Source organism: Pavona decussata, unplaced genomic scaffold (assembly GCF_977016875.1).
Source record: "Pavona decussata unplaced genomic scaffold, jaPavDecu1.1 SCAFFOLD_602, whole genome shotgun sequence".
In the NCBI taxonomy this organism is placed as follows: domain Eukaryota; kingdom Metazoa; phylum Cnidaria; class Anthozoa; order Scleractinia; family Agariciidae; genus Pavona; species Pavona decussata.
The window spans coordinates 4,493,236-4,512,966 of NW_028145860.1; the positions used below are offsets into that span (position 1 = coordinate 4,493,236).

At 39.1% G+C, this 19,731-nt stretch overlaps 1 protein-coding gene and 2 long non-coding RNA genes across 5 annotated transcripts; 2 read left to right on the top strand and 1 right to left on the bottom strand.

The window, feature by feature from the left end:
• Positions 1-233: 233 nt before the first annotated feature.
• LOC146449523 (uncharacterized) lies at positions 234-4,588 on the top strand. Its single transcript, XR_014860570.1, has 5 exons — positions 234-398; positions 603-716; positions 803-916; positions 2,146-3,584; positions 4,462-4,588. It is a non-coding gene; the product is annotated as an uncharacterized LOC146449523 (long non-coding RNA).
• On the bottom strand, positions 3,943-7,523 carry LOC146449524 (uncharacterized). 2 transcript variants are annotated; one of them, XM_085101226.1, is made up of 2 exons: positions 5,307-7,523; positions 3,943-5,186 (listed from the first exon to the last, which is right to left on the bottom strand). In XM_085101226.1, the coding sequence occupies exon 1, from the start codon at positions 7,521-7,523 to the stop codon at positions 6,912-6,914; it is 612 nt and encodes a 203-aa protein (XP_084957352.1). In that variant the 3' UTR covers positions 3,943-5,186; positions 5,307-6,911. The 2 variants fall into 2 exon arrangements, with proteins under 2 accessions (XP_084957352.1, XP_084957351.1); XM_085101225.1 differs by having other exon boundaries at positions 5,303-7,523.
• A 5,522-nt stretch (positions 7,524-13,045) lies between these two features.
• Positions 13,046-17,816, top strand: LOC146449525 (uncharacterized). 2 transcript variants are annotated; one of them, XR_014860572.1, is made up of 3 exons: positions 13,455-13,851; positions 13,943-14,659; positions 15,795-17,816. It is a non-coding gene; the product is annotated as an uncharacterized LOC146449525 (long non-coding RNA). The 2 variants fall into 2 exon arrangements; XR_014860571.1 differs by having other exon boundaries at positions 13,046-14,659.
• Positions 17,817-19,731: the final 1,915 nt, after the last annotated feature.

Here is a 19,731-nt window from a genome sequence, read left to right on the forward strand (position 1 = left end):
ATTTCAAACCGAAATTTATAGCTATTAAAATGCAAACTTTGCAAAGTTCCCCATCTTTGACCATCTTTCTTGAAACGGTAAACAGCCACTTCCCGCCAAATGATCACCCACGGTGCGCCGTTTCCCGCGAATGGCTCCCAGCGACAATGCCATAGACCAATCACAGAATAGAATCTTACACCACGTGATAAAAAAATCACGTGGGTTGAAAGTAATGTTAGCCGGCACTTTCTTCCCCCAAAAAGTTCATTCAGCAACATGAAGAAGACAAACAAGCTACGGCTTTGTAGGAGGAAAAAGAAAAAGGTTTTTGGCTATAAATTTGCCCGCTCGTCCTGTAAGTCTTTGAAAAATAACTTACTTTGGGGCGGCCCAATGGCCACTGAGCAGGAAAAAAGGTAAGTGTTTTTTCTTCACACATTATTTATGCTTAACTTTCAGCACGCCGAAGTTTGCACAATTCAACATGCTTGTCAAAAAATTCTCGACTCTGGTAATTAAATGTTGTTGTTGTTGTTGTTGTTGTTGTTGTTTTTTTTGCAAATTGTCTGGAATACATTATCTTTCTCGTAAATGAAATTTAACTATTATTTCTTTTGCAGCAGAAATTTCCCGTGAAAGCAAGAAAGTTTAACAACATTGAAACAACTTATGTCGGCGAACACACGCGCCCATGAAACACTGAGCTTCTTTTTCAAGCTGGATGAACCCAAGAGGTATTCAATATTGTTAATAGTTTGCAAATTGTCTGGAATAAATTATCTTTCTCGTAAATGAAATTTAACTATTATTTCTTTTGCAGCAGAAATTTCCTGTGAAAGCAAGAAAGTTTAACAACATTGAAACAACTTATGTCGGCGAACACACGCGCCCATGAAACAATGAGCTTCTTTTTCAAGCTGGACGAATCCAAGAGGTATTCAATATTGTTCGTTTACTTCCAAACTTTTAGTTAAGCTTTACAAAAGCGAGTTCTTTTTTGTTAACATTATCAAAATTCAAGGTTCAACCTTAAAATTTTGTTAGACTTTTTCGAGTTGTTTTTTGCATAAATGTATTGGCGTATGCGCGCGAAGATTTCTGCAGTAAACAGTATTACAAAGGAATGTGAAACTGTGAATTAAAGGAAGACAATGCTGTTTTTGAACTATTAATTTAATAAACGAAAAAAAATCGCTTCGAAGTAGTAAAGAACGATACCGGGAATTTTCCTTTCAAAATTTTCCTTTTTTGTGCAAAGGTACTGCAAAATTTGCCAGTTGTGGCGGGAAACACGGTTCACATAAAAACTACACTTTTAAGGAATAAAAAGTTTGTGTTAATTGCCTGCAACTTTTTCTTTTTTTTTACTGCGTACAAAATGTTTCTTTTGAAAACGCCGAAGCATCGGGAACTGAATTTTTGCGTACTTGCAAACATGTCACATTTTTGTTTTGCTTTGTTGCTGTCGGGTTTTTTTTTTTTTTTGGCGGGAAACATTCTTATGTTTAATGAATGTTGATTTAATTAATAGAAACATCATTTAGACCAAAACGTGATCGTTCAGTTTTTCTTTTGTAGCCTGCATAACAGGCGTGATTTTTTTACGTTGTTCAGGTGAGCGGAGGCAAGTGCGAGGCGAGCGGGAAGCACGACTCCTTCCCCTCGAGCGTGACTCGCTCGCGCTTGCCTGAAAAACGCAAAAGACTGACGCCTAATCTGCAGACTATGTTTTTGTAACAATTAATTCATAGACTTAGTACATATTACGAGTAGGATTTTTTAATTTACTGATAAACTTTAACTGTGCATAAATAAAGTTATCAAACAAATAAAACCTTTACTTGTGGGGGGGGGGGGGGGGTTTGAAAAGAATAAGCTTTCGCGCCTTAAACACAACTTACAACGATCTTATTTATTTATACTTTAAGATTACACTGAAAGAAGAGGCTTGTTTTACAGTCTGCTTTACAAATTTTGCTCTTTGGAATTCAATCTGGTTTTACTAAGAAGTACAGGAGATTTTCGACTTTTATAGTTAATAATGTATTATATTGTATTATAGTTAATTTGTAATGTATAAAATTAATTGTTTTTCAAATTCCCTATTTCCTTTTTCTCTACCATTGGGGAAGATTTCATTAAATGTTATTCTTTTATTTTCAGTTGTCTTTGATTTCCTTGGCAACAGTTTATCCCCTCGACCACGAACAGCAAATCAGCTCCGCCTTAACAAGCCATATGGAAGTTGGTCAGTCAAATCTGGGTGGGAATGGGGGGTTAAATAAGAGCTCTGGTTGAACCTTACAATGCACACGATACACAGATGATTGGCTCTTCGGCTTAACTTAATTGTAGTTAGATTAATTAATTGGGCCCCAAGGGTTGGGATGGGTCCTCCCTTTAGGCTCCCATGTGGGTTCCTTTGCAGGTTGTTCGGCCATCAACTGGAATTCGGATTTGATATTCGACTTTTCTTCATCTTTCAATTTTTTCGGTTCTTCTGCAAAACCAAGATGTCTTCACTCCATGGCTTCACTTCGATTTTTCTTCAGAGGCTCTTCATCATGGACGGACACTTTTCTCCCGCTTAGTTGCGCATAAGTTTTCTAAATACAACACTTCACTTGACAGTTTGTTAGCACTGGATCAAGTGAAGCAACATTTCGTAAGGTTCAACCAGATATTATAACTTTATATTCAGATTTAATTTAGGAACTGGAGCTTACGTCCATTCAACTTCTGGAAGGAGACCAGTTTTGGCAACTCCTTACAGGTTTAATGGTCTTTCTGGTTACAGGCAGATAAGAATTTAGTTGATAAGGACTAAGCTAGGCACATAATATTGGGCATAAAGGGACAAACAATGCACATACCCTAGTTCAGAGTAGAGGAAATAGTTAACACAATGAGCTGTTTCAACTACCATTGATAATATTATTGCATCAAGTATTTATCCAATAATCATTTATTGTGCAAGTGATTAAAACACTTATTTCTCTGATACCATTCAAAATTATCAGAACACTGATGTCAGAAAAAATATCTATCCAATTGTCTGTTGTCACTCAAATTATCTGATGTTGTCAATCAAACTAATCAGTCATGAAAAGTTGTAAGATAAACAGTTATATGCAATGATTTTGTCTGTTGTCACTCAAACATATGTCATATCAGAATTTTTAAAGCAGGCCAGCTGTCATATAAGACATCTCCAAATAATTGTCTGTTGTAAACAAAATTATCAGAAAGCATCTGTCATTATTGATACAACACACAATACCAAAATTTGAGTTAAAAATTAACAACGTTTTGGCAATGTTGGTTGGAACAGCTATCATATATGTTTGTTGTGATTACGTAAGTCCAGATGGGCCTGGGGCCTGGTTGTTCAAAGTGTGCACTTTGATTGCACTTATAATTTATAAGTAATCGCTAAAGATTTTTCCAAAAGAGCTTTGCCTTTTCTTTACATGAAGCTTAAAAATGCCTAAAATTAGCTTTCTAAAAGAGCAAGATATTGTGCTTTGAACAACTGGGTCCCAGGTTCCATGGAGACAGGAGACATGAAGAAGCATAACAGTGTGACAGCATCCCAGTATCAGGTATGTGTGGTTTCATTGCTTTCCGGCAATTCAAAGTTTGGCTTTCGGAAACCATCGGCTTCATCTTCGTTCCAAATTTGGCAATGAATACAATTTAAAAGCTTGGCATTGACAATGAATAATTCATTGTTATAGCAAGCAGTTGGCGAAACCCAATTGTGTCTGGGGGACCCTGAGTGTTTCAGTTGAGGTGTCAAGTTTTACAGACACAGAAACATTCTTGGTTTCACTGGATGCCTAATCTTTTGCATAGGAGCGCACCCATGGCAGACCTTAATCAAGGTCATATATGTAGACTAATTAACTGTACAAGCTCTGTAACTTATGAATAAAGTTGAATAAAACTGTAAAACTGCAATGCTGTCAGTGCCTCTTTATTCTAAAACATTCTGGTACTGTGTGGCATTGACTAAACAATTTCATACTAACAAAATAAATGCTTCCATTTCAGGGTCATCCGAATTACATATTTGTTTTTACAAAACTACTAATCACAATACCTTAAATTAACAATTCTGTTTCAGGATATGCACAAAAATTCCAAAAGAAAAAGTTTGCTCAATCAAACTGTTGTAACTAAGTTGCTTCCTCACAATAAAAACAAAACAAAATAGTTGTCAGCTGTGTATTCTATTTATCATGCAAGGGTACAAAACTAAAATACATCAATACTAACAATTCTGTTTCAGGAAATCTTCATTTTTGGGACCAAAATATATATTAAAAAAATATACAAATGTGTGCAATTGAACTGTTGTAATTACAATGCATTTACTCACAATAAAAGAAACAAAAAAGAGTTGTTAGTGTCATCTCTAAACAGTGCTAACTAAAAAAACTTATTTCAGCAAAATTAATTTACTTGTAAACACTTAAGCCTATGCAGCAAGCTGTGATGACATCAACTACAAATGAAGATACCGAAGAACATACTACAAATGAAGATACTACATATATCAGACACACAGTGGCTTGGATAAAAGTTTTTTAAATATGAAGGTAAGCAATGCAATTTCCTTATTTCAGATTCTATTCTTACCTGTATTGTGTTTTTAGTTTGCAGTTTAACTTGTACTTGGCTACACTAACATGTCAAAAAAGAAATCTCCTGAGAGACTTGAAGGATAAGTATGACTACAATAGACTGTCAGACAAGCTACTGATTTAATTGTTTACTGTTGTTCCAAATTACTACAATGGACTGTAGACAAGCAGCTGATTGAATTGTTTACTGTTGCTCCAAATTACTGCAATAGACTGTCCGACAATTAGCAGCTGATTTAATTGTACTGTTATTTCAAATTACTAAGATGGATTCTCAGACAAGCTACAGATTTAATTGTTTACTGTTGTTCCAAATTCCTGCGATGGACTGTCAGCCAAGCAGCTGATTTAATTGTACCATTGTTCCAAATTTCTACGATGGATTGTGAGACAAGCTGCTGATTTAATTGTTCACTGTTACTGCAACAGACTGTCTGACATTGGCAGCTGATTTAATTGTACTGTTATTCCAAATTACTGTGATGGATTCTCAGACAAGCAGCTCTGATTTAATTGTTTACTGTTGTTCCAAATTACTGTGATGGATTGTCAGACAAGCTGCTGATTTAATTGTTCATTGATTTTCGAAATTACTGCATTGGTTTGTGAGACAAGCAGCTGAATTTAATTGTTCACTGTTGTTCCAAATTTGCTGTGATGGATCATCAGACAACTTACTTATTTACTTACTGCCCATCATGCCGGTGTGGCATATAGGGCAGCAACAAAATCTCTCCAACCCTGCCTATCTTTAGCCAGTTTCTCAATGGTGCTCCAGTTGTGATTGAACTCCCTTAGTTCCCTTTCTGCAGTTCTGCGCCATGTTGTTTTTGGGCGCCCTCCGATCTGTTACGTTTGCCTTCAGGTGTCCAACGCATTGCAATTCTCGCTATGTTGGTGTTGTCCTTTCAAAACACATGTCCAATCCATCTCCATCTTCTTCTGGTGATAATGGTGCGAACATCCTCCTGCTTAGTTTGCTTTAAGAGTTGATCATTAGAGATTTTCGGGGGCCAAAAGATTCTCAGAATCTTCCTGAGGCTAGTTGTGTGAAAGGGCGCTAATTTTGAAAGGTCATGTTCAGTCATTCGCCAGCAATCAGAGCCGCGAAGAAGGGTTGACAGTACACAGCTCCGATCTGGTAGATCCTAAGCTTCATTTTTGTACTGTAGCTTGCTGATCTCCACACTGGTCTAAAGCTCATAAAGGCACTCCTTGCTTTATTCAGCCTCTTTTGTATGTCCACAACAGTGCCGCCGTCTTGGCAAAGTATGCTTCCAAGGTATGTGAACTTGTCGGTGTGTGAAATATCTTGTCCTCCTACCCTGATCTTTAATGGGGAAGAAACATTCACACACATAGCTTCCGTCTTCTTCAGGCAAGCCTGGTTGCCAGACTGGTTCAGCTTCTCCTAAATGTGTTGTTGAGTGTGTGACAACAGGGCGACATCATCTGCGAAGTCAAGGTCCTTGAGTGTAGAGAAAGGGGTCCATCTTATGCCTCTTCGTTGATCTTCCGCTGTGTGATGAACGACCCAGTCAATAGCAATATTGAATAGCACGCATGACATAACACATCCCTGGCATACACCAGTTTTAACTTCAAAGCTTAAATCCCCCTGACCTGCAACATAGCATGTAAAGTTTGAGTAGGAGTGCTCATTCGATGATATTAACAATGCATTGTGGAATGCCATATGCTCTCAAGGTCAGCCAAAGACTCTCCTGTGAACGCTGTCAAACGCTTTCTCATAGTCTATGAAATTTATATACAGCTGCCTGTTCCATTCAGTACATTGCTGAGTATATTCTGTAGCATAAAAATTCAATCCTTGCCCCTTGCGAAATCCAGCTTGTTCATTTCGCAGCTTTGGTGATACCCTGGATAATGACTTTGCAGATGATTTTACTCAGAAAAAAGACACAAGACAAAAGAATAATTCCATGCCAGTTGTTTCCCTTTCTTTGTTATCTTTATTATCATCCCTCTACTCCAGTCTGATGGAATTTCTTCTTGCTCCCAGATCTTTGTGAATAAGATCGATCTAGAGGTCAGGATGGTTGCAGCAAGCTTATGGTCTGCTTTAAACAGTTCAGCATTTAAGTTATCATGGCCAGGAGCTTTTCCATTCTGCAAGGAATTTATGGCTTGGGAGATTTCCCTTCTAGTTGGAAAATTAGTATTGATATCAAGGTCCACTGGGCTTCCTGGATGTTTGGTGCCATAGTTGGTGGTGGTCTATATATTCAAAACCTCTCTAAATTGCTCCACTCGGCGCATTTCTTACTCTCGCTCTGATGTCAGTAAGGCACCATTCTTGTCCTTTACAAGCATGTTGGTTGTATGCAGACATTTACCTCTGATGATCTTGGTAATATACACTGTTCCCATTTCGTTACATGCGGCTGCTTTCTCTACCAGGGATGCAAGGTTCAGCTTATCTGTTCTTGCTTGGCGTTTCACTTCCTTGTTCGCAGCCCAGTACTTCTCTTGATACCTTTCTTTGAGCCACAGGGATTTTGAGTCCTTGACTTTCCTTTTCAATCTCTGTTTGCTTTCAATTGCTTTCCAGGTGTCAGGTGACATCCATTCCTTTGGCTTCCACTTCCTGTAGCCCAAACATGCCTTACTGCTTGCGCTGTAAGCAGTTATGATATTCCCCCAGTTCTTTTTTAGCCCGTTGTTATTACTGCCGTCCCTTTGGTCTAATTCCATAAGAGCCTCAACTCTGTTGCGCACCTCAAGGATAAAGGATTTTCTCACATTTGGGTGTTTCAGTTGTCCCACATCAAAATGGCTGCGCCCTTTGGTTGGAGTTGGTAGCTCTCTGGTGATGTCAGCCAAAAGTATAATCAGCAGGTATTTCAACCTGAAGATAGCTATAGGCCCATTCATAGATTCCTTTGGCAAGACCTTTGATCAGATGAAGCAGCCAGATGTGTACAAATTCAAGTGTTTCATTTTTTGGTGGATGTTTTTGCCTGTTCTGTGCTCAGCAAGTCTGGCAGCAACATGCAAATGACCACAAAGACAAGTTGTACCCTTTTGCACCAGAAGCCAGTAGAAACACATTGGATGACTTTAAATGCTGTCCTTTAAGATTGTTGAAGAAGCTGTATATGATGGTGGGGAAGCAAAATTTGGAGCTTCCGGACAAGGCTGGATTCCATGTAAGAAGGTGGATCTCACACCAACCAGAAATTGTTGAAGAAATTCCAGAACAGAATCAAGTGGGTGAAATCAACTTAATCAAGACGGAGTTCCCAACAACAAAGATGCTAGGGGTGTTGTGGATAGTCCAAGAGGACAAGTTCTCATTGCGGTATTCAGCTCTGAGAAATGAGTTTGTTCTTACGAAAAATCTTTGATCCACTTTTACCTTTCCAAGAGGCAAATTACTTGAACACACGAGCAACAAGTGTGGATGAAAGCTGTAACATGGGATGAAGTTCTGCCGTGTCAGTTAGAGAAGAAATGGAGGGGTTGGTTTTGCAGGTTGTCCAGTCTTATGAAGATTAAGATTCCATGCTGCCTAGAAGATTCTCACAGTCGAGAAAACACTTCATCAGTTTACTGATGCATCAGTAAAGGCATATACCACTTACCTGCCTCACCACATACCAAGAAGAATGATGTGCGGTCCTTCTCGAGCAACTCATTCTCAGGGAAGTTCATTTACTGAGACACAGGCCTTCGTTGAACACAAAGTTGAGTTCAAATCTGCACCATTTTTGTGGCAGTAAGCTGTGTCGCTGGAATGTCATGACAAACTCACTGTCAGACCTGGGCACGAGTACTAAAATTTGCCTGACTGAGGGAACCTATGTGAAACCTTTGGCTTGCAGTAAAGTACACACACCCCCTCCAAGGTAAGTACAGTTTTGTACCAGCCACCTGTACCTGGCGTAAATGGCAAGAAACATTTCTTGAGAATATGAATTGACTTTTTTTATTATTATTGATGTTTAATTATGAGTTGGAAAATTGCAAATTAGTTCAGGTAAAGTCAATTCATATAAAAAAAAATATAATAAAATTTAATATTAAAAAATAAACATTAAACGCAATAAATATTAAAATACTAAATATTAAAGATAAACATTTAAATAATAAATATTAAAAAATTAATATGTCGTAAGTTACACCATGCACAGCTAGCTGGTACAAAACTGCACTTACCCAGGAGGGCGTGATTGTACTTTGTTGCAAGCCAAAGGTTTCACATGGATTTCCTGTCAGGCAACTGTTAGTACTTGTGCCTAGGACTGACTGTCATTTGTCATGACATTCCAGTGACATGGCTTGTCCGCAGCAAAAGTGGAGCCCGATTTGAATTCAGCACTGTTTTCAACGAAGGCCTGTGTCTCAGCAAATGAACGTCTCCAAGAATGAGTTACTCAGAAAGGACCCCACATCATCCCTCCTGGTATATGGTGAGTCAGGTAGGCGTGTGCTTGAGTTTCGAGCGAATTCTAGCGAGGTTTTCAAAGTGTTCTCCTCAAATGAATGGTCAAATTGGACTTTAAGTTTCCCAACCTTCTCATTTACATAGTACTGAGTGCTGGTTGAAACTGATTGAAGTTAAGTCTAGTTTCGATCTTTCCATGAGTAAATCCGCTGTGATCGAGTATCCACATGTTACTGGTTGGATCTGTATGCTAACACTCCCTTTTTCTTTCTTGAGGAGTGATTTGGTGGTTTTCACTGCTTGTTCTACTTCACCATTTTTTTAGGGAAATGGGGGCTTACTCATTGTGCACTTGAAGCCCCACACTTTTGAGAAAATGGGTTAATTCTGCTGGGGCAGTTTGTGGCCCATTTTGTCGCTTCTGATCTCCTCTCAAATTCCATGTCTCCTAAAGGTTGCCTTTGTTCAGTACTCTGGAAACTTCTGAAGATTTGGTTGCTTTCCGCATCATACCCCCACAAAGCAAGAGAAGTTAATTAAGTCTGCGACTATTTGACAGCTAAGCTGGTTGTCAAGCTCAAAGAAATCAGCTGTGATTGTCAGCCATGGATGTGTTGGACAGGGTGTTGGAATAAGCAGTTCCACACTCTATTGCCAGTATTTGGCTTGCTATTGTCTACCATGTCTTGTACTTGATGTCTGAGACCTGTCCACCACCACACTGGCAGGTTCTCTACAGTTGGTTATCCCTTGATGCCCCTCATGAATCTTCTCAAGGACTTGCAACCTCATACATGATGGGACAGAAGACACAGAGGAAGAGAAGGCACAATGGAACAGAAGGCACAGAGGAAAAGAATTAAGGCACAAAGGAACAGTGGACATCAAGGAACTGAAGGCGCAGAGGAAGAGAAGACACAAAGGAAGACAAGGTACAGAGGAAAAGAAGGCCCCTTCGAGCAGAAGACACAAAGGAAGAGAAGGCACAGAGGAACAGTGGATATTGAGGAAGAGAAGGCACAGTGGAAAAGAAGGCACAAAGGAACATAAGGCACAGAGGAACATAAGGCACAGAGGAACAGTGGATATCAAGGAAAGGAAGGCACATAGGAAGAGAAGGAACAAATTAGGAACAGTGGATAACGAGGAAGAGAAGGCACAGAGGAAAAGAAGGCAAAGACATACAGTGGAAACAGAGAAACAGAGGGAACAGTGGACACATGCAGGAAAAGTGGAGACAGAAGGAAAGGAAGTGGACAGTCAGGAACAAAGGGTAGAGGAAGTATTACATTTCATTAAATTACTGTACTTAGACTGTCAGTTAATTTGATTATGAATTTGCTTATTGCTTAAAATTACCATGACTGTGAGGTTGTGACGCAAACTGCTGATCAATGTCATTAAAACTGATAAATTTGTTCATTCAATAATACACAAAAACACTTAAACACTTGCACTCTTGAGATTTTTATGCATTTAGGAGAGATCCACTTCCTGATCATGTCCAAGTTGAGAAGTCAAAACTTCCTTCTACAAGCTGCTGTCATCACTCCCACAGCTGGACACACCCTGAGTGTACCCTTGACACCGGGATGACCTGAAAGGAATTTAAAGCCACGAGGGCACAAAGAAACAGAAGACATAGAGTAAGAGAAGGCACACACGAGAGAAGGCAGAAAGGAAGAGAAGGCAAAGAGGAAGAGAAGGCACAGAGGAACAGAAGGCACAAAGGAAAAGAGGACGCAAAGGAATTGAAGACACAAAGGAACTGAGGACGCAAAGGAATTGAAGACACAAAGGAACTGAAGAAACAAAGGAATTGAAGACATAAAGGAACTGAAGACACTAAGGAACTGAGGACACAAAGGAACTGAAGACAAAAAGGAACTGAAGACACAAAGGAACTGAAGACACAAAGGAACTGAAGACACTAAGGAACTGAGGACACAAAGGAACTCAAGACACAAAGGAACTGAGGACACAAAGGAACTGAGGACACAAAGGAACTGAAGACACAAAGAAACTGAAGACACAAAGGAACTGAAGACACAAAGGAACTGAAGACACTAAGGAACTGAGGACACAAAGGAACTGAAGACAAAAGAATTTAAGACACAAAGGAACTTAAGACACAAAGCAACTGAAGACACAAAGGAATTAAAGGCACAAAGGAACTGAAGACACAAAGGAACTGAAGACACAAAGGAACTGATGACACAAAGGAACTGAGGACCCAAAGGAACTGAGGACACAAAGGAACTGAGGACACAAAGGAACTGAGGACACAAAGGAACTGAAGACACAAAGAAACTGAAGACACAAAGGAACTGAAGACACAAAGGAACTGAAGACACTAAGGAACTGAGGACACAAAGGAACTGAAGACAAAAGAATTTAAGACACAAAGGAACTTAAGACACAAAGCAACTGAAGACACAAAGGAATTAAAGGCACAAAGCAACTGAAGACACAAAGGAACTGAAGACACAAAGGAACTGATGACACAAAGGAACTGAGGACCCAAAGGAACTGAGGACACAAAGGAACTGAAGACACAAAGGAACTGAAGACACAAAGGAACTGATGACACAAAGGAACTGAGGACCCAAAGGAACTGAGGACACAAAGGAACTGAGGACACAAAGGAACTGAAGACACAAAGGAACTGAAGACACTAAGGAACTGAAGACACTAAGGAACTGAGGACACAAAGGAACTGAAGACAAAAAGGAACTGAAGACACAAAGGAACTGAAGACAAAGGAATTTAAGACACAAAGGAACTTAAGACACAAAGCAACTGAAGACACAAAGAAATTAAAGGCACAAAGGAACTGAAGACACAAAGGAATTGAAGACACAAAGGAACTGAGGACCCAAAGGAACTGAAGACACAAAGGAACTGAGGACCCAAAGGAACTGAGGACACAAAGGAACTGAAGACACAAAGGAACTGAGGACACAAAGGAACTGAAGACATAAAGGAACTAAGGACACAAAGGAACTGAAGACACAAAAGAAGTGAGGAAACAAAGGAACTGAAGACACAAAAGAATTGAGGACCCAAAGGAACTGAGGACACAAAGGAACTGAGGACACAAAGGAACTGAAGACACAAAGGAACTGAGGACCCAAAGGAACTGAAGACACAAAGGAACTGAGGACCCAAAGGAACTGAGGACACAAAGGAACTGAAGACACAGAGGAACTGAGGACACAAAGGAACTGAAGACACAAAGGAACTGAGGACACAAAGGAACTGAGGACACAAAGGAACTGAAGACACAAAGGAACTGAAGACACAAAGGAACTGAAGACACAAAGGAACTGAGGACACAAAGGAACTGAGGACACAAAGGAACTGAGGACCCAAAGGAACTGAGGACACAAAGGAACTGAAGACACAAAGGAACTGAAGACACAAAGGAACTGAAGACACTAAGGAACTGAGGACACAAAGGAACTGAAGACAAAGGAATTTAAGACACAAAGGAACTTAAGACACAAAGCAACTGAAGACACAAAGGAATTAAAGGCACAAAGGAACTGAAGACACAAAGGAATTGAAGACACAAAGGAACTGAGGACCCAAAGGAACTGAAGACACAAAGGAACTGAAGACAAAGGAATTTAAGACACAAAGGAACTTAAGACACAAAGCAACTGAAGACACAAAGGAATTAAAGGCACAAAGGAACTGAAGACACAAAGGAATTGAAGACACAAAGGAACTGAGGACCCAAAGGAACTGAAGACACAAAGGAACTGAGGACCCAAAGGAACTGAGGACACAAAGGAACTGAAGACACAAAGGAACTGAGGACACAAAGGAACTGAAGACACAAAGGAACTGAGGACACAAAGGAACTGAGGACACAAAGGAACTGAAGACACAAAGGAATTGAGGACACAAAGGAACTGAGGACCCAAAGGAACTGAGGACCCAAACGAACAGAAGACACAAAAGAACTGAGGACACAAAGGAACTGAGGACACAAAGGAACTGAAGACACAAAGGAACTGAGGACCCAAAGGAACTGAAGACACAAAGGAACTGAGGACACAAAGGAACTGAAGACACAAAGGAACTGAGGACACAAAGGAACTGAAGACACAAAGGAACTGAGGACACAAAGGAACTGAGGACCCAAAGGAACTGAGGACACAAAGGAACTGAAGACACAAAGGAACTGAAGACACAAAGGAACTGAGGACCCAAAGGAACTGAGGACACAAAGGAACTGAAGACACAAGGGAACTGAAGACACAAAGGAACTGAGGACCCAAAGGAACCGAAGACACAGAGGAACTGAAGGCACAGAGGAATTAAAGGCACAAAGGAACTGAAGACACAGAGGAATTGAAGACTCATAGGAACTGAGGACACAGAAAACTGAAGACACAGAGAAACTGAGGACACAAAGGAATTGAAGGCACAAAGGAATTGAGGACACAAAGGAACTCAAGACACAAAGGAATTGAGGACACAAAGGAACTGAGGACACAAAGGAATTGAAGGCACAAAGGAATTGAAGACACAAAGGAACTGAAGACACAGAGGAACTGAAGACACAGGAACTGAAGACACAAAGGAACTGAGGACAAAAAAACTCAAGACACAAAGGAACTGAGGACACAAAGGAACTGAAGACACAGAGGAACTGAGGACACAAAGGAACTCAAGACACAAAGGAACTGAAGACACAGAGGAACTGAGAACACAAGGGAATTGAAGACACAAAGGAACTGAGGACACAAAGGAACTCAAGACACAAAGGAACAGAAGACACAAAGGAATTGAAGACACAGAGGAACTGTGAAGACACAAAGGAACTGAAGACACAAAGGAACAGAAGACGCAAAGGAATTGAAGACACAGAGGAACTAAAGACACAAAGGAACTGAAGACACAAAGGAACAGAAGACACAAAGGAACAGAAGACACAAAGGAACTGAAGACACAAAGGAACTGAGCACACAAAGGAATTGAAGAAACAAAGGAACTGAAGACACAAAGGAACTGAAGACACAGAGGAAGAAAAGACACAGAGGAAGAGGAGGCACAGAGAAACAGAAGGAGCAGTGCGTACAGAGGAACAGTGGGTAAGAAGGAATAGAAGGCACTGAGGAACACTGGAAAGCAGAATAGTGGACACAGCAACAGTGGACAGAGAAGAAAAGGAAGTGGATGCAGAGGAACAAAGGATAGAGGAAGTATTAAAATTTCATTAAATTACTGTACTTGGACTGTCAGTTAATTTGATTATGAATTTGCTTATTGTTAGTTAAAATTACCGTGAGTACATTGTACGTGTTAGGTTGTGAAGCAAACTGCTGATCAATGTCATTAGACTGATAAATTTGTTCCTTCATTATACACAAAAACACTTAAACACTTGCACTCTTGAGATTTTTATGCATTTAGGAGAGATCCACTTCCTGAGGTCCAAGTTGAGAAGTCAAAAGTTCCTTCTACCAGCTGCTGATCAATCCCACAGCTTGAAGTACCCTGAGTGTGCCCTTGTTCCCAGGATGACCTGAAAGGAATTTAAAGCCTGGTTCAATCCAACTGTGTACAATAATACTGTCTATTAACAACACTGGTGTCTGTCAGAGGAACAAAGGTGAATTGAATCTTTGATCCTTAATTTTCTCCTTACTATAAACAGCCTTACCATAAGAGACTGTTGGAGTTGTTGACTGTACTTTTAGATGTATTGCCGCTGGTTTTCTAAAGGCACTCTACCATCTGGACATTTCTACATCGAACAGCATGAGATCAAATTGGTAAAATAATTACACTTCCAAGGCTTGCAAGTCTAAACAATGTCTAATTTGATCTCAGATAATTTAAAGAGAAATGCAGGGAAAAAAAAAACAAACAAAAACAAAACTTGCAAACAGTTCAAGGTTGCGTCTTGAAAAAGTACCATTAATCTTCAGTTGTATGTACTTGTCGCACTTTTTCATTTATTTATTATTATTTTCACCTCGCCATTTGAACAAATTAAATGTAAACCTTGAAGGGGCACCCGACCAATGTAGCTCATCATAGTTATTTCCTGGCTGTCCTGCTACCAACTTTCTTGTTCAAATCAAAATGAATTAGTTAATTTTTTTTTTGGGACAGATAAAGTGTTGAACATTGTTGTTAGTAAATTAGAATGAACCTATTAAGTTTCACGGCCTTAGCTCCCAGGAGTCTCCTATAGCTTAGTGGTAGAGCATCCAAACTAGTAATCGGCAGGTCTTAGGTTTGACTCCTGATAGGAGCACTCGGATTTTTTCTGAGTAGTGCCTGTGTCATTTACTGATTAATACATCATTCTCATAATTAGAGTTGTTTAGTATAAATCATTTTTTATTACAAACTGGATTATTGTGTAATGCAATTCCAGGGACTTGATTGGCTTAGCATGCAGCCATAGTATATCAGCCATAATATACCACACTGAGAATTAGCAACAATTAAATTATCTTCCAGTTTTTCTTGCAAAGCGAAATCAGCAAGTTCTAGCAATATTTCTTGATTGTTTTTAATAAAACAATAATTTTCTACTTTCTGCTTGTTGGATATGAGATGATTATAGCTAACTTGGCGCTACGCACCTCATTGGCTATCCGTCATCTCACATCCAAATGCACATTCATAGAATAATTTTTAAATAATCAATTGCCACAATCCCATTGTCTTTCTTTCTGAGCTGTTAACTTGTGTATTTAGTTTTCTATTAATTTTTATGTTTGTGTTACCGTCAGGAACTGAGTGAGAAATGGAGACCTGCAATGTACATGACCGACAGACACAACCCAAATAGAGGACAAAAGAAACTTCAATTTTTGACATAATTTACCTTCAAGACTTCTTTAGATAAAAAGTACTTTCTTATTGTAATTGGTAACTGGTGTGGTGTTGCAGTGGTTAGAAAGCAAGACTTAGGTAAGGAGTTCTCTGCATCAGGCTTTGGTCTTTCCCCTTGTAATGTGTGATTTCAGACAAGAAACACTACCTCCACATTGCATCACTCCACTCATGAGTACAGATGGGGCCATGTTTGAACTGTTTGGGAGATCCTAACAAAGTGTTTAAGGGTTTTACTGCCAGCAATGAAATTGAATGCCTCCAGGGGAAGGGGAGCAGTTGTACTCATACTCAATTTTATAAAACAGAAATCCTAGACATTTTGCCAGCCTGGTGAACTTAGCTAGCCCCCTGAATTACAAGATTGGAACAGACTTACTATTCTATTTAAATTAACTTCACAATTTCAGGATACATTTATAGCAAATTGCCAAAGTGTCACCTAGGAATTGATTCAAATTGACTGACAATGTATTTGCCTGTTGCTCAAGGAAGTGTGGGACGTTAAACATGAGGTCATAATTTAACCACCCCTATAGCTAGGATTACATTCATGAGGTCATGTAAAAATAAGTTTTAACAGTTTCTCTTATTCATGATACCGTAGGATAGTCCCAGCATTTTCTTGAGCTCAGGTTTTTACATGTCAAATTTACGGGGAAAAAATTTCAAGTCTCCAAATTTAACATTGTCATATTGAGTAGGTCTCTAATCATTCAAGTCTGTTTCATTAATGTCAATCAGGAGTCTTGTGGTCCATCAGGCTTGTATTTGGTTTTGGTTTAATTTCCTAGCAGGAGCATTATTGCACCTCCCCCACCCCCTGAATGGGAGTGATTGTCCTTCACAGGGTTACCCCCAGCATTTTGTTAGGTGTCCCTGACAGCTCACATGAACCCATTTTGTACACCTGGTTGGAGTGAGAGAATGTGGAGTAAATGCCTTGCCTGAGGATACAACACAATGGCTGCGGCCAGAACTTGAGCTATTGACTCTCAGATCAAAAGTCCAGTGTGCTGACCACTCACCTACAGCATCGTTATATCTTCAAGTTTAAAGTGTTTGGTAAAAGAAGCAACCCAATCATACCCTATATTGTCAGTTGCCTAAACCTTTCATGCCAGAATTTTGGACGATCGCATTAGAAATAAATGCTATATCAGGGTATGAAGTTTTCAAATCACTGCAAATTAAGCATCAAACAACAACAGGTGGCAAGACTTTTGTCTCCCATTATTGGATCTGCTTGAAGATATAAAAAATTAGGAGTTATAAAATCTATTTCACCGAAAAATAGTTATGTTTTAAAACAGCTTGACTTGGAACATCTGAATTCTTTTCTATAACATTAATGCTAAGCTTACGCTCTAACAACAAGCAATAACCTGCTAATACAAGAAAGGATACAGAAGTTTCTAGTGAGCTGAAAACAATTTTTTTTTCCAGTATGACAGACATACGTAATTTGTGATAATCGGCATTGACATAAATTAATATTTTGCCAAAATGGAACAGAGAACTGGGTGCCACTGTAAAAAGAGACATTGAGAAACTTTTGACATTCTTGCGCCGTTAGCCTTGCCATTGGCAGCTTTGTATAAGTTTTCATTTTTTGTATTGGTATTGCGTAAATATTGTTCTTCAATTTACCTTTCAATTTTGTCGTTTAGATATTTATAACCTTAAAACCCCAAAGGTAGCACCATAGCACTGGTCGGGGGTACACGGTCCCTATTTTTCCCAATCAGTGGTTTTTAGGGTTTACGTGTCCGGCTGTGGTGCATCTAGGATACCTATGCATTTTTCATCCATTTTGAGCGTGCTCAGTTGTGTACTGAAGGCAAAATTCACTGAATGTAACCTTTAGACTTAGTATTAAAAATTGTTGAATATTTAAATAAATGTAACATTGGCAGATATCCAGTGGTTTGATTTGTTGGTTTGTGTATTTGAATTTGTTCAACCTTATTATCAGGGTCTCTCCCTTCATCCCAGATCTGTTACTAAAAGGGGACAGGAAAAAGAGAGACGCTGAAAATAAGATTTTTTTGACTCTAGAACAAAGGCTGGATATTAGGTACAGTGTTTTGAAAAAGTTTTTGAGGGACCAGACCTCTCTGTTTTCAACTTGCTTTAAGCAGTTATCCGTTACTAATCAATGGGAAATTGATATTTTTGCCGGGTTTGGATGGAAGTTTGTGATAATTTGGGAAAATGTTTTTAATAAGTAAAATAATATTGATATAATTGCCATGATGACCATAAACAAAAGACTGGAAATTCAGTAAATGGTACATTTTGCAAGATCCAGATTTGAGTTAGAATACCTAATGCCAAAATTTCAAACTGGTATACTGTATAAATTATATGGCAAATAAATTAAAACATTTGATCAGGAGGGATTTGCTGGAGCAAAGGCATACAAAAAACCAGAAAAGATTTATTGCTCGACGTTTCGGGGTCATCAGCATGCAAATAAGGAAAGGTACAAGATAAGCATAAGCATGGAGTCACGATGACCCCGAAACGTCGAGCAAAAAATCTTTCCTGTTTTTTTTTTTAATAAATTAAAATGCCAAGAAAACCTTGGAAACTAGGTTGAAATTCAACAACATCAATTATTTTGTTGTAAGGACACAATTTGCAAGCACAGTCTTTCTTTGAGTTCCTGTGGAGGGTCAAAATAATATTCTCATTTACATATAAACATAGGCCTGGAAATTGTACATCATTGTGTTCTGAAAAACACTTTTCAAATTAACAAACGTAATATTTACTTGAAATGAAGTCTTTTAAAACCCAAGGCCTTACCTTCTGCTTACGTCTTCCTCTGTCTTCAAAAACGTTTTCAGACATGAGGGCCATTTTGGTTAAAATGGCGATTAGGGCTTGGGGAGAGCTCGGTTGTAGGGATAGGGGAGGGGGGTGTTTTTGCGCGGTTTTTGACTCCCAAAAAAGAAAATTAATTAGTGGTAACCACGTATTTTGAAGAGATAATTAAATAAGAATTTAAAAAAATGCACCAATTGAAAATACAAAACATTGTATGTCATTTTTTCCAAATTGACTGAATAACAATTGCGTTGTTACCCCTTTTTATTTTATTTTCGGATTCCAATAACTCTTGCCACGATCTGCTTTTCCCGCGTAGTTATAAACCGCGCAAAAATATCTCTGGACCATCCCGAGATGCGCAGAATGTATGCGCAATAGCAAATGGAAGAACCGTTCTTTAATACATCTTTGTTTGGGAGATTAATTTTAGGATTTCCGGCGTGATGTAATTAACAAAATTTTATTTTGCGTGGGTTGACGATCCTGCGACAATGGGAACGCTGGTAAAAACTACTTTTACATTTGGTGTGTCAGTTCCACTTACACAATACAAGAGTCAGAAACTTTAAACGAAACGTACAGCAGAGACAGTTGCTTTTAGAGTGAGTTTATTAATTTCTTTCCAGATGGTCCCAAAGCCAGACCCCCCCCCCCCCCCACCCCCCACCCCTCAACCTCAACATCGTAATGGGTTAGTGGTTAGTAGATTTGGGGTGAAAAAAATACCCGAAAAATTAAAGACTTTAATACTACTGAAGATGAGCAAAAAGTTAGAGTGGATAGCAATGGAGTGTGGAGAAGAACATCTCCGTCCTCCTCAGCCCACCCCGCCGGCCAAACATGATCAGAGTGAGGTCTAGGACTAGTAAGTAATCAAAATGGCGGGAAGGTACCTATGTAGTTAAGTGGCTTTGTTGGCAACAGCTAATGTTTTGCCGGACCAAGCTTACTAAAGTTTCCATCAGGATTAGCAGAATTGTACAAGCTAAACCCTTCCCT